The sequence below is a fragment of the Platalea leucorodia genome, assembly GCF_965183815.1.
Source record: "Platalea leucorodia genome assembly, chromosome: 4".
Classification (NCBI taxonomy): domain Eukaryota; kingdom Metazoa; phylum Chordata; class Aves; order Pelecaniformes; family Threskiornithidae; genus Platalea; species Platalea leucorodia.
The window spans coordinates 73,032,803-73,047,288 of NC_138826.1; the positions used below are offsets into that span (position 1 = coordinate 73,032,803).

A 14,486-nucleotide genomic window follows, 5' to 3' on the forward strand; every position below is an offset into this window, starting at 1 on the left:
TAGGAACAAAAGGCACATGAAAGAATCCTGCAGTCAGAGCAGATAAGATTCAAACTAAGATATGGCAAGAAATTTAAGGGAGACATCTCCTTTCTAGAGCCACTAAAGTTCATGAAATTTCTTGCTCTAGCAGGATTAGGAATTCCATTTAACTCATTCCATATGACACAAATTGTTAACTGTAGAGCTTTAAGTCACTAGGGAGAGCCTTGTGCTTCACTGAGAGTGACAAAGGTCCTTGTCCAACAGAGCTATTAATTTCTTTTGCAAGCAATCTTCCAAAAAGCCTTCCCTTGTTTCCTGTATTTTCTTTAGCCTACTCAGTTAATGAGCACACTCATTCTTGCTCAGACCAACCAGCTGGCAATCTATGTTCCACAGAAAGGATGTACATGGAATCTTTACAAAAAGCAGAATTACTGTGTTTATGAGGCCACTAAAGTGCAGAGTTAGCAAAGCAATGGCCTGTAACACAAGGCTATAATTCTTCTGACATCCTAAACCATGAAAGAGGGCTCAAACCACCAAAACCTCTTCCCTCCCTCCCTCCAAGATGGAATTTTCTAGTAATAAGTTAGATCTTTTTAAAGCAATTTAGGGAGAGATTTCCAGACTTCTTACTCTTTCTCCACATAGTAAGAAAACTTTGTAACACAGTGAACAACGCCAAAACCCAAGCCATTCTCATCAGGTTGGCAGTGTAAGGCTGTCTACCTACTTCTGACAGGCACAGCAATTATTTCTCCCCTTTTCTCCTTCCCAAGCTGTGTTATTTAACCATGTTCCTAGAAAAAGGAGGACAGTGAACCGTATCTTTAAAGAACTGCTAGAACGGAGAAGTCTCAAAAGGCAAAGGCTGTATGAGAGAGTTCTCACAAAACCACAACATCTTGTGAGGTATTACTAACAGAACATGAAGTTGTTAAGAAGCCAAATGGTCTTCAATCTAGGATATATGTGGGAATTCTTATTAGTCTAACTATCAAAGAGTGGAAAGTTTTTCTGATCTACAATCAATATTATATAAGCAGCAGTAGTAGCATAACTGACACGATAGTACATTCTAGAAATGACTTCATCCGTTGAGTTAGAAAGTTAGAGTAGCTTAATTTAAATGCATGTTCTTCACAATGTTGTCAGCAATGATACTGTGGTAACTCCACATATGCCCCAGCATTAATTGATAGGTTTTAATATCAAAGTTTAGAAGGGTTGCACATGGACCCCACATGTGCTTTTGTGCGAAAGTTAAACCAACCACAACCACCCCTCACAATTCAAAACATTTGACCATCAAAGACTCCAAAAATATAAGCAGGACAGATTGTGGGATTTACACTGAAAATAACATATTGTATAATCACAGTACTATGGGTAAAGACACCAATGTTCCTTTTCTGAGTAGGTTTTGTTTCTTTTTTTTTTTTTTCTTTTGAGTGAAGCATTAGCTTCACTGTGAAAATTGTGACTTGCAAGCAATACTCCCTCAAGAATCTACACCGAGGAATTCTTGTTTCCTGGTCAGCCAATGACTGCAGTGCTGCCCTCACAAATCTGGCATCTGATCTGACATCAAAATTATTACTTACTTCTTGGCAAAAGCTGGAGGGTTAGTCCACGTTATTTTACACCTAAAAACGGGCAAAAGATGAAACCTGAGCTCTGATGGTGTGCATGGATATATGGAGCGAGAAAAAATGTCCTGCTTCCTAAGATATTATATGATACTATCCATTTGATATTCTTTAAAACAATACACTTTTGCTTAATGTCAGCCAGAGGAGAAGGGCAAAAACCAAGAAAATATAGTCCTGTCGATATAGTAAGCAGAACCTTGGAAACATTCAATATCCGCAGTTTCTTTTCTCCCAGTGCCAAATGCATTTTTTGAGGAAGAAAAGGAAACATATGAACAAGGTCAGATTAGTTTCCAGAAAGAATTTGGTTATGAATATTGGCTAAAGCTGTTATCACTTCCTGCTCCAGTGATTGACACAACTGCCTTATCAAAGATAATGATTTTTAAGGGACATTAGGCTTGTTATTTTATTATTCTCTGCTGCTACTGAATTTCACTGTCACTGATCTATTAATGCCACAAGGATGCACAATCTTCTTTTCCTGTCCTACTTTTTCAAGAAGAGGACTGTACTTTTTTTTTTTTTTTTTTTTAATCAGTACTAAGCAATCTAGGGATTGTAATGAAACATGATGACAATGCTGCATGGCAACAAACTGGACGCTGCTCCAGGTCTAGCATTGGCCTTGTGCTAAAGACATCACTGAGGTAGCTGGATAGGATATATCTCTTTCCAGCCAGGAAACGCACCGATATTCCTACACTAGAATTTTTGTCATGATCAGTGCTGATGTTCCAGGCATTACAGTCATAGTTGACGTTGATCTTAGAAGTGTTCTGTATATTTTTATGTGCTGACACTGAACAGGCACCTAGCGAAGTATTTGTTAAAATATAACAAACAGCTACAATAAGAGTGAAGACAGTTATCTTCACTAATTATTAAACAAAATGTTAAGCTCACTAGAAATGGCAGCTCAGACTCTTTGGTGGGTTCCATATAGCTGCCACAGGCAGTAAGATGGCAATGAAACACAGTCATGGACAATCTGGCATTTGTGCCCTCTTGTAAGAGCGCAAGGCAACGCTGGTCATGCATCCAGCATTAACAAATCCCATCTAGCAGACATAATGCCTACACTATAGCAGCACTTCACACATTAACAGACATAGAACACGTCTTAAACATACATAGCAGGAGCTGGTAGGAATGAAACAGTGCTGAGAAGGTTCCAGCCCGACAGCACAGAAAATATGACCAGAGGAAACCTTATTTTCCTGTCCCTGAGAAACAACATCCTGCTCACCTGAATACAGTAGCTGAATGAAGCCCTCTGTGCCCCAGAACCACAGTCTCACTGGTGGAGGAAAAATGCAAGGGTATGGGAAAAATGTTCAGAAAAAACATGGTCCAACAGTGAGGTTCACACTTACACACACTTGAATAGCTCAACTGTTCAGAATTTTCTTGAATGAAATTTACAGAGGACATTTATTGAAATTTTCCCATTCCCAAAATACTTAAAAGCCAGTTCAGCTGTGTTCAGTTACTTGCAATATATACACATCTCATTTCAGTCATGCCTAAGCACAGTAATTTAAAGATCATTGAAGCAAAAAACTATCAATTATTCCTGTTCTGTAGATTCTACTATACTTCAAAAAGCAAAACAAGAAAATAAGGTTAGTAGCTTTTGAAGTTTAAATATGTATAAGTTGATATTTTCACTTGTGCACTTTGAAAGTTCCATATATTGAACTCTGCTGGTTCAAAACCACAGCTAAAATGCAATGAAAATGAACTACTGTTCTCAAGAAACACAGTACAAGCAGAAAGCAGGCAATTTTGCATGTAGGTGAACATGCAGTCTAAAGAAAAAGAAAACCCAGCAACTTTTTCATGCCCGCTTGTAACTGCACATTTTCACTGGTGACAACTATCTAACACATGGCAAACATTAGTACATGCATAAGCAAAACTGGTTTGGAAAATGTCATTGTTCTTACTAACCCATCTCTGTTCTGCTTTTGTACTATATTGCTCTTTCCAGTATTGGCTGTAAAATGAGAAGTATCTCTGTTCAGTTAAACCACATTCAGATCTGACACATGCAGAGTTGTGAAGAAGTAATTAAAGCTTTGCCCGTTCAAAAATTAGAAGGGAGAAAAAAAAAAAAGGAAAAAAAAAGAACTTTAATGACTGGTTCAGCAACACAATCCTGTCTGTGCATGAATCTTAAATTTAATTGTAAAATTCCATTTATCCTAAAAAGACTGTTTTTCATAACAGATTTAACTGCAGCCCCACTTATGTGCACATTTTGTGGTTTAAAAGAACACTGGTAGTTCTTGTGTTTTTCTTAATGCAGTGCTAGCCAACGACTTCTGAGAGCACTATGCAGGCTTCTAAACACTGGGATCCATTGCCAGGATCACCATGCAAGTGTGCCAGGCCGAGTTTCTGGTCCTTGTCCTTTGCAAGGCACAGGAACTGGGAATGCAACATAAGATTATTTGGTTTTATAATTAAAAAATAGTAATTTATTATTATTATTATTTATTAAACCAAGATGAAGACTTTCAGCCTTTTTCTCCCAAGACTAGATGGGCTAGCACGCAGCATGGAAAACATATGTTCAGCCAATGTATGAGAGCACGGATGCAAAAGGAGTAAACAAAGCATCACTTGGCAGCTTCACTATAAGATGACTACGAAACAACAGTAGCTGACTTGAAGTAACTCTACCTTCACCTCAGATCCAGGAACATTAGTAACTGAAATGTAAGGGGACAGCAGGAAAAAAGAAGCCAGATATATCTGAAAGGAATTTGGCAGAAAGCCTAGAGGAGATAAAGTACAACTGTAATGAAAAACCTTCAAAGAAGGATTTTTCTTTATTGACTTTTTGCTCTACTTTTTAGGTTATATTTTCAGTAATTCTAGTTTATATGACTTTTGATACACAGATTTATTCTTTTGTGAGAGAATGTACCATGAAATTTTAATTAAGTAATGACGAGCTAAGAGAACACTTCACATCTATTATAAAATAAACATAAAACCTTGCTCCACAAGAGATTGTGGACTACATATCTTGTATGAAATGCAATAATTACTTCGTGGCTTTTAATGCTTATTTCCTATTTTTAAAATATCCTGCATATTTTTCCTTAGACAGTTAACAATATTTTTCTTAAGCAATAGCAACACTACCTGGCAAGAAGGAACTTCTATTTGATTTCTAGATATCTACATGTTTGTGTGGAAAATCTGTTCCAGAAAGCTAGCTGACTTTTATGTTCCCTTTCACACACAGATTCCATCACTGAAGAAATTTAGAATTATAGCTGAAAATAAATTATTTCTCCCTCATTTGTTTTAGCACTATGCTACTTTCAGGGGCTTAGCATAACTGCAGCAATAAACAGCAAGCAGTATGCAACAATTCAGGCAAAATAATCCCAAAATAGCAATGGTAAGCAGCCCAACACTAACACTACCTATCATTTTTTCAGCCGTATTCAAGGCAGTACTGGATAAACGGTGTTCTTCTAGAGACTTCACCTGTTGTGTCTATATCCAATGAAATATTTTACTTCTTCAGGATCTTTGCAAAATAATGGAAGAGATCACAAGATGTTATGACGCAGCTGTCAATAATATATTGCAAACAGCCATCACTGATGCAATCCTAAGATGTTAAAAAAACCTAAAAGAGGATCTGTCTTGAGCGAAAATGAAATGGTCCAATCTCAGTGTAAGAAAGACTGAAGTGATGGGAGTGGAAAGGGGAACATACAACACTTGGAAGCCTTCAATGGAGAAAGAACAAACATTACAAATCTTCAGCTGTGACTGCCTCACCACCGAACTTAAGTAGCCAGAAATCATCAGTATTACAGCACTCAGAAGAAAGGTTTAGCACCTCACTATAAAAACTGGCATGCTCTCCTTCTTAAACAATTACATAAAATCAGGAACTGATATTACTAGCATAAGCGCTCAGTTATTTTCTGTTCCCTCCCTCAGCTACACTCCCGACATCTTGCACTTCTTTCTTAATATTCCTATCCTTTCCTCCAGCACCCGAGTACCACTAACCACACCCCCTACCCTGCCATTCACCATGCTACTATGAACTAATCTGAAGGGGCATGAAAAAATTAACCTTCCCTCACTTCCAGCTCACAGTTAATAAAGGTGCATGCCCAGCTGTGTATCTGTCATCTCTAGAATGGATTACTGTAATTCACATGATGTGAAGCTGATGACAATGACTCTGACTGGTACAGGATGCAGCCGCTTGCTTCCTCCACAGTTTAGGTCAAAGTGACACCTCAGGCTCTATAGCCCAATTATTTTTAGATTCCAGTTCAAGTCCTAGATTGTAATCTCCAAAGCTTAAACTTGTGGTACATTAAAGATTAAGTTATTATCTGTGAATATTAGAAATTTACGCACCTCTTGAACACTACAGATCACAAAGCTCTGCATGAAACTTTTTACAGTTGGAAACAAAACATTTCCAGTTGTGGGATTCGAGCTCAGCATGAACTTTCAGAGGATTTTAAAGGGATACGAGAATCTAATTATTTCTAAAAAATACTACAAAACTGTAGTTTTTGAAGGCACCTCTTGATAGTAGAAGAAAGTACACAATTATTTTCTCCCTACCCTATTTTCAGCCCAAGACTAGAAGACTAAGAAAGAAAAGAAAAAACCCGTACTTCAGTAAGAGTTTTATCCTAAAAAGGCAAGAGTCAGAATTTGACTGAGAACATTACTACTATTAATTCTACTTAGAAAGTACTGAGATACTATAGTTATGGGAAACAATATAAATCACTAAGATAAATAGAAAGTGAGGGGTAACAAAATTAAACTGCAGAGACATTTTTAGGCAGTAAAAGTTGCCTTGGAATCTAATTTCCATTCCTCTTCTTTAAATGATCGCACGCATGTTCAGATTAAAGTAGAACTGTAACAATGTGACTGCAGTGAACTCCATGCCTTGAAGAATCAGATACCTAATATCTGACTTATAAGCAACAAGACCACCTACTAAGTCACTCAAACTCCATAACCAAAGTTCTTGTCCACATCAGGGAGAATGCTGAACTCTCTCAGATGCTTATTTTTTGATAATTTCACCAGCCTAATTAGCTACATCTGCACTGGATCAGACATGGAATCAGTCAAAAGAAAAAGAACTTTTTGTTGCTGCTCAGCATATGCTGGGTTTTGTATTTAGAAATTAATAAGAGAAATTATTGTCCAGATGCTTCTTTCCGTTCCAGCTGCTCCACCTGCCCAAGGTATTTTTAGGAAGCAAACTGCATCATAACTCTTCTACTAAATGAAAAAAACACCCAAACAAAAAAACCCAAACCAAAAAGCTTTGCTCAAAAGTATCCTTTATTCCTATGAAAAAAAAGCATTGAATACTTTCTCTGGAAATCACTTTAACTGTTCAAGTCAACAAGCAGTCCTTTCCATCAGAGACATACATCTCACCTTTCAAGGCTGCTTGTTCAGCTTGTGTATACATCCCCAGAAAGAAGTAGGTACAGGCGAGGTTCACCCAAACATCTGGATTGCAAGCTGGTTGTTTGGTTAAGGCCTCATATTCCTGTAACAGAGGAGAGGGTTGATTTTTTAAAAATGCATAATAGCACAGACTTGTATTAAATATCATTCTTTCTTCCACCATTTTACAATGTATCATTAAATTATTGAGATCAAATGACTTATTCTCAAGTTCATTGCAGTCCTTACAACAAAACTATTGCATTTTAACCTAAGATACGTCCCTAGCTCTTTTTTGTTTACAGCAACAGAACAGACAACAGGAGCAAGCAGTGCTCTAAATCTTCACTGTAGGAGCATGAATTCTGTCAATACTGAAGTTATAAATGTATAAAAATGTATTTATATTATTATATACTTATATATTATTATAAATATGTTATTATTTATAAATACAAAATATGATTAATATATTAAAGTTATAAAGGCACCAACATAACCAACTTTTCCTCAGTCTTTTCTGATGCTTTCCTAACTTCTCCTCCAGTCAAAGCCTGGGAGCCACAAACACCAGGAAAATCTCTTTGTGAATACTTACTGGAACAAGTGTTAAACATGCTTTTATAAACCTGTAGGTAGTGTCTTAGTATAGATTAAACCAGTGGTCTCCTAAGTGGGGTGTGTGCACCCCAGCGGTTGTGCAAGACAATACCGTCGGGTGCAGGAAGAAAACAATTTTTGGTACCATTAATAGCTAAAATAATTATTTTTAAAATCATGTTTATTTCATCTTTATCTCATCCTTTTTTAATTTCTATTTTTGTGTATGTTTTATAATTACATGTTAGTACAGTAGTACGTGCATATAATTTATAAATATATATATATGTATGTATATTGGGGGAGCGTGCTAAAAATTTTTTTACTGACAGGGGTGCATGATCAAAATTGTTTGGAGACCACTGCATTGAATACAAGCCTACAAGTTGGTATTGGGCAAATTCAAGATTTGCTAATAGATAAAGATACAATTATAGTAAATATTACTAAACTGTGCCTAATTTCACCATTTTCCATTTTGAAACTTAGAGCCAACAGCTATAGAAAACCACTAGATATAGCATATTCTAGATTTCTTACACATCCACATTCATTCCATATCCCTTAATAGTTACATGAACTGCTTCATTTCTTGCTATTTGTGAAACAGTAAAAACTTAACAGATCAATCTTTCACTCTACTTTTCTAATGAAGAAAAACTTTGCAGCTACCAAACTGATATTCCTGAAGATAAACATATTTGCTCTGCGTAACAACAGGTACTAAAAACAGAGGCAGGGAGACCTCTTGATGCCATTTTTTTTCCTCTGTTAGGTGTCTGTTAAATTACTAGCAAGGACCATCCCAGTGAAAGTGCCTCCTGCTGGTTCTCCTGCACTCCATCCAGTCATGTCCAGCAGGCAGCATAAGACAAAGCAGGCAGGGTCACACAAGGTTCTCACAAGACCTGCTGAAAGAATGCCATCCACATACTTCCCAATCACCGCAAGCCTCTCATCCCTCCCAGCAACACAACCCCTTGCCGACTCTCTACTCTTCCTCCAAACATATGAATTGGAATTTCCCGCTGCCTAGGGAGAGTTTACCAGATTGTGCCACTACGGGTGGAAGACTTCTTACCTCTGGGGGAAAGGCAAAGACGTATATATAGCAGTAGATAAAATAAGCCATGCCCAAAGGACAGTGAATCCCAAGAACAGAAACATGCTGACAACAATAAAGTTTATAGCTTGCAAGCATAAAGATTTTTTTTTTTTTTCTGTTGCCAAGTGAAAGTAAACTGCACTCCCAAACAGAGAAGATATTGGCAAGGTATGCCCTTAAAAGCCAGCTCAGTCTTGCTAGTACTTCAGGGACTAGCTGTCCTTCAAGAAGATTTAAAATAAATAAATAAAAATAAAAAGAAAATATTTACATAGAGGCCAACCTTTCCTACTGAGGCCAGTTCAGTCTTGACGTAGGCCTGTCATGGCGCTCTGACAGACAGGCTACTGCTGTTTATTGGGACCATCTGGAATCTTTCAAAATCCGTTCAGATTAAATGCACCCAAAGGTCTCTTTCGGCTATGGCTTCAGGCAGATTAATTAGAAAAGACAAAGTGCATAAACACAAGTCATGTTCTGGCCTGGCCATTCAAAGCAAGCAATAAATAAAGAGTGCTCTAGCAGTACCAATGTGAATCTATGGAGACACAGTAAATAAAAATGAGGACTATTAGTGCTCCTTACCCTGTAGTTCTGGGCCATGAGCCCAGACTATGTGCTGTTGTGCCTTTCCTCACTAAAAGGCATTCAACATCAGTCTCTCAAAGACTACTTCACAAGAGCCTTCCCCCCTCCTCTCCAAAAAAAACAATAAAACCAAACAAACTAAATACTCCAAAAGCTTTCCCAACAGTCAACCTGTGGCATATTTTTGCCAGCCAGGAGTATAATAACTTCTAGCTATTTCACCTTCTTCCACCTCTTGCCCCTATCACAAGACACATGCACTTTTCCTCAAAAGCAGGCTCCCAGGTTGATTGCCTACAAGTATGGACACCTACTGACAATGCTGAGGCCAGCAGGATTCTGCTCAATGCCCTTATTACTTGTCTGGATTCTCCAACCCCATAAACACAGACCCTGAAGAGCCAATAAACAGGCCAACCTATAGTGCTGTCCCACAAGCGCTCAAAGGAGATGTGGAGATACTCATCGTAATCTGGCTACAGTCATGACAGAGAAGCCTAGAGAACTTCCTAGAGCCAAAAATCCATCTTTTACTTTCTAGCTTCAGCTGTCAGGAACTTAAGTGTACCTGTATTCTCACACTTCCTACAGAATTACTCGAGCAAGACCAGATATTGCTCATGGATGAGCCATTACCCTAGTATACCCCTATTCCTTTCATGATCCACTGTTTGACTGAAATTATCTTGAGCCAAGTCAGGGTAGGCAGGAGGTCCCATTCAGTGAAGACGTGGAACGGCTCCTGATTCTCTGCTAGGAGGGAGGCAGCAGATAGGAGAGACTGTTTAAATCCCTGGCTGTAGTTTGTGAGATTTTGACAGAAACAATGCATTGAAGGCTCTGGCTCAGGGATCATGCTCCGCTCTCACATGGGCAGCTGATGAGCCAAAATGGCATTACCATGTCTGGCAGCTGTACCATGCCAGCATCCTGTGGGCCTAAGCCCGGTCAGAAGGTGCAGAGTGCAAATGTGAAACCTGTTCTTGAACCCAACCTAGCAGCACACCTGCCCTCGCCAATTCCTCTCTTAAATTGTCAATACCTCAAATATGTCTTATAACCCTCCCTTTCTTAGGTCCTGGCTGCTTCAATTTATAAGATCAGGCAACTCAGAAACAGAATCATTGGACTGATGCTCAGATTCTGGTCCTTGAGTGATGTTGGGAATTCTTTCAGAAATGGTTTAAGATTAGTGTTATGAACAAGTCATGGCAGAAAGACAGGTGGGTTTTTGCCCCTCTAGGGATAGCGAAGGTAGAAGAACTTTTGTAGAAAGGCATCTACCTACTAAGAAGAGGAAAGTGTGACCCTAGCGAAGCTGAGGTTAGAGCTCCACCTAGAGAACACCTGACTGTTGGTGTGCCTATGAAAACAGAATGTGAATTCTCTCATAGGAATGTGCCAGATATTTTGCTGTCATTCTCTCTGAAGATATTCTCGGAGCCGGAGATCTGTGTGTTTTTCATTTTTTCCCTGCTTCTCCCAGTAGCAGATGATGGCCACCTCACCCCCATTCCCAAGCCTCTCCAAAAGTTGCTATGCAACCAGCGCTCCTGGCTCACTATGAAAGTATCATTATAAATAAAAGGATTATTGAGCAGCAGAATTTCTGAAGAGCCTCATCAGGTATATGGAATACAAATCATAGACTGGGAATATAGTGACAGAGACTATGCGTTGTCACTTGCAGGCACTTAGGAGTGTGAATCATTTAATATGACTCTGGAGAATTCTGCAGAATCTTGTACACATAGTGTTTTATTTACAGTGCTCTCAGCACACCCCAAAGAGTGCTGCAAGATCTAGAGAGTATAGATAATCAAGGAATTTGTCCTTGAGAATACAGTAACAATGCCTCTGTAACACAGCAGAAAAGACAGAGCATTACACTTCAGCCTTGAAGCTGATAACTGAAAGGCAATTCAGCCTCCAGTCAGCACTCTTCCGCTTGATTGCTTCAAGCCTGGGAATTACAAGCACAGTGTTCTGTCCCAAAAGAAACTAGGTTGAGAGGCACAGGCTCATTTCCCACATGCCATCACAAAATGACGAAGTTATCAGGATTCATCACTGTGCCAAAAATCAGTCTTAAATCTGAAAAAATAGGCCCTGTGATCTCTCACTTAAAACAAATACACAAACCAACCACAAACCACGCACACATACCTTTCATTGTCCCTACTTGGGCAGAAAAACTGGAAAAAGACAACTATGTTGCAGTTTTTAAAAGCCTGAATCAACAGCATCACCTAGCGGTGAATCAAACACCATATACAAAACCTAATCTCTCAAAATAAAAAATGCTGTTACACTTTCATTGAAGGAAACATTTTAAATCTACTCTGGCTATAAAAGTACCTACTGGGTATTCCAAATAGCAGAATTTATTTCAAAGAAATTGCAAGCTATTTTTCATTTGTATACAAGCATTTTTCTTTTTTTATAACTTTCACTCCCAATTAACAGCTAACATCTAGACGTAAATTAAGTAAAGCAACTGTTTGTTACATTCATAATCTTTAAACCCCACAACTCGAAACATGATTATTAAGTTACCACTATGTTCTATACTACTATTCTACATTCTGTACTGTGTGTGCTGTCAATTTGATTCACCGAACATGTCTAACATCTCCAATGGATATTTCCTCTTCAATTTTTTAAAGCAAGGGGAAAGTGCCTTGTGAACTTACTCGTAAGCTTTAGAAATTCTATTTCTGCCTCACATATTAATCTTGTCCATGTGACCATGTATTACTATAGTTAAACACCTAATTTTATCTAAGAGGGAAAATGTAATCATTGTTCTATAATCTATTTCTCCATGGTTATTTTCGTTTGTTAATACTTCAAATTATCATCCGTTTTTCACATTTCTTCCAGGGAAAGCAATTTAAAAGACCACGAAAAGTCTTCTCAGAGCACAGTTGTACTTCACAGTGCATCGTGATGGAGATCTCCCCCAGATAACATTGACCAAACCCAGTAAGTCTTAAATGGTGCAATAAAGCACTGTACGGACCCAGCAATTCACATCTGCAGGGATACAGCAGTGAGACAAACACTGCTCAGGCAGACTCAGTTGCTTCCAAATCTCCACCAGCTTATACACAGCCTTGTGGGTACCAGCACACAGCTCTCCACAACACTCCCTGTTCTGGTGTGCACACGGATTCCAAGCCCTCAGAGGTACAGAGCAAGGCAGGCAACAAAAATTTGTTAAGACATCTACAGAGAAATATGCTAGCACAACTGAGAAGATAAAGGGATTCAAGGGACGCTGGCAACAAATTGACTGGCAACAAATTGAGCTTCATTGGAGACATAAACGGACACGAGAAAGAATTGCATATGGACTTAAGACACTGAAAGAAACAGAACAGCACTGTATGGTGCAATATTAAAAATGTATGCCTATTTGAATAATCAATGTGTCTTTTAGTGACTTAAAGCTTTTGGAGAATACAAATGTCTCATTTCATTGAGCTACCTAATACAAGAAAACATAAAGAAGAACAATAAAGTACATTAAATGGCTAGGGGCATCAACCTCTAAAGAAAGAAGTAAAAAAGCATGCATATTACAGATAAGCTACACAACAAAGACAAAGACATAACTAAACCTGAAAAACAAAACTGTGGAAAGCTAGCTGCAAAAAGGGAATGGAAAATTTAGGACATGAGCTATGACATTTAAAAGGGCAAATTAGGCTACTGAGCCTAGTATTAAATCAGACAGTAGGTAACATTAAAAAAGGTCTATTTTCATAGGCAAGTACCTTTTCCTTCAATCCAAACTGCTTTCCACAGCATCTGCCTTATTACTGTACATTTGTACCTTAACTGGCTGGCAGAACTGTTCCCTATTACAGAACATCTTCCTCCTGTTGTCATCGCTTTATCACAACATCCCAATTTCCAACCTTGGGGAGCAGGATTTCCCCACCTTACCTCCAGTGCTCTCTTGTAGTCACCCAAATGAAAGGCAGAGTATCCGATCCACAGGTCAGCATCCTCCTCCTGCTCACCCACGTGCCGTTTAAACTTTGTAGAGAAGAAAGAATGTAAGTATTTTGTCAGCTGCCACAAAATTAATAAAGCCCCACGGATAATCAAAGTAATGCTAGGCCATTTTATATCACGGATGGTTTGACAGCTGTAGATGCTACTGGAGTGGAGCTGCTCTCACATGTCTAAGGGAAGCAGCAGGCAACCCTCACATGCCAAACCTAGTTCTGCGAAGTGAGGGGAAAAGCTGCCGCAACAGGGCCTAAGGGGTGCGGCAGGAGGCGAGGGGGACACAAGGCAGGGGGAGGGCTCCCCTCGCCCCGCAGCCGTGTCGGGCACAGGCCTGGCAACGACGGTACCGCTCTCCCGAGGGGAGCGGGAGAGCCGGGGTGCCGGCCGCGCCCTCGGGCCGGGGTCCCCGCCCCCGCCGCGGCCGTTACCTCCAGCAAGGCGATGGCGCCGGTGAAGTCCCTCAGGGCCAGGAGCTCTTCCAGCTGCGGCACCTTCTTCCCTTTCTTCCTCCGCCTGTCTCCCGGCGGCGGGGTACCCCCCACAGCCGGCTTGGCCCGGGAGAGCATCTGGGCAGAGAGCAGAGCGGGGCCGCGTCAGAGCGGGGCCTCGGCGGCGCTTCCCCCGCCCGAGGTGGGGAAAACGCCGCGGCCGCCCCGCGCCCCCCGCCCCGCCGCCGCCTCTCACCATCCTGCCGCCGGGCCCGGGCTCCGAGCTCCGCCGACGGCGCCGTTGCCGGGGTAACCGAGGGACGGCGGAAGGCGGCGGCGCAGAGCCGAGCGCGGCGGCGAATAGGCGCCGGCTGGCGACTGGCGCCGCCCCCCAGGGTTCCGCTCCGCTGCGGTGAGCGGCGGTCTGCGTGGCGACCACGGGAGGGGGATCGGCCCCTCGACCGGTCTCTCCGGTTGCTGGCACCCCGGACACAGAGGCCCGTACGACTTGCGGTCTAATTCCGGCTGCCGGCGCTTAAACCTCCATACACACACACGTGCAGAACAGAGAGTCCCCTCACCCGGGAAAATGGTTAGAAATGGAGTTTAAGATGAAGACAAGAGGCCCTGTGCTGATCA

The 14,486-nt window shown here is 40.5% G+C and overlaps 1 protein-coding gene across 1 annotated transcript in view; it reads right to left on the bottom strand.

Annotated features, from left to right (window-relative positions):
• The window catches only part of IFT56 (intraflagellar transport 56), a gene marked incomplete at its 3' end in the record, with an annotated part of 48,808 nt that extends 34,648 nt beyond the window's left edge, over positions 1–14,160 (bottom strand). Inside the window, exons 1-4 of the mRNA XM_082309240.1 lie at positions 14,104–14,160; positions 13,848–13,985; positions 13,351–13,443; positions 7,095–7,209 (exon numbers count right to left, since the gene is read on the bottom strand). Of these exons, the coding sequence (XP_082165366.1) occupies positions 7,095–7,209; positions 13,351–13,443; positions 13,848–13,985; positions 14,104–14,106 (349 nt within the window). The 5' untranslated portion in view covers positions 14,107–14,160. The remainder of the gene's footprint in view (positions 1–7,094; positions 7,210–13,350; positions 13,444–13,847; positions 13,986–14,103) is intronic.
• Positions 14,161–14,486: the final 326 nt, after the last annotated feature.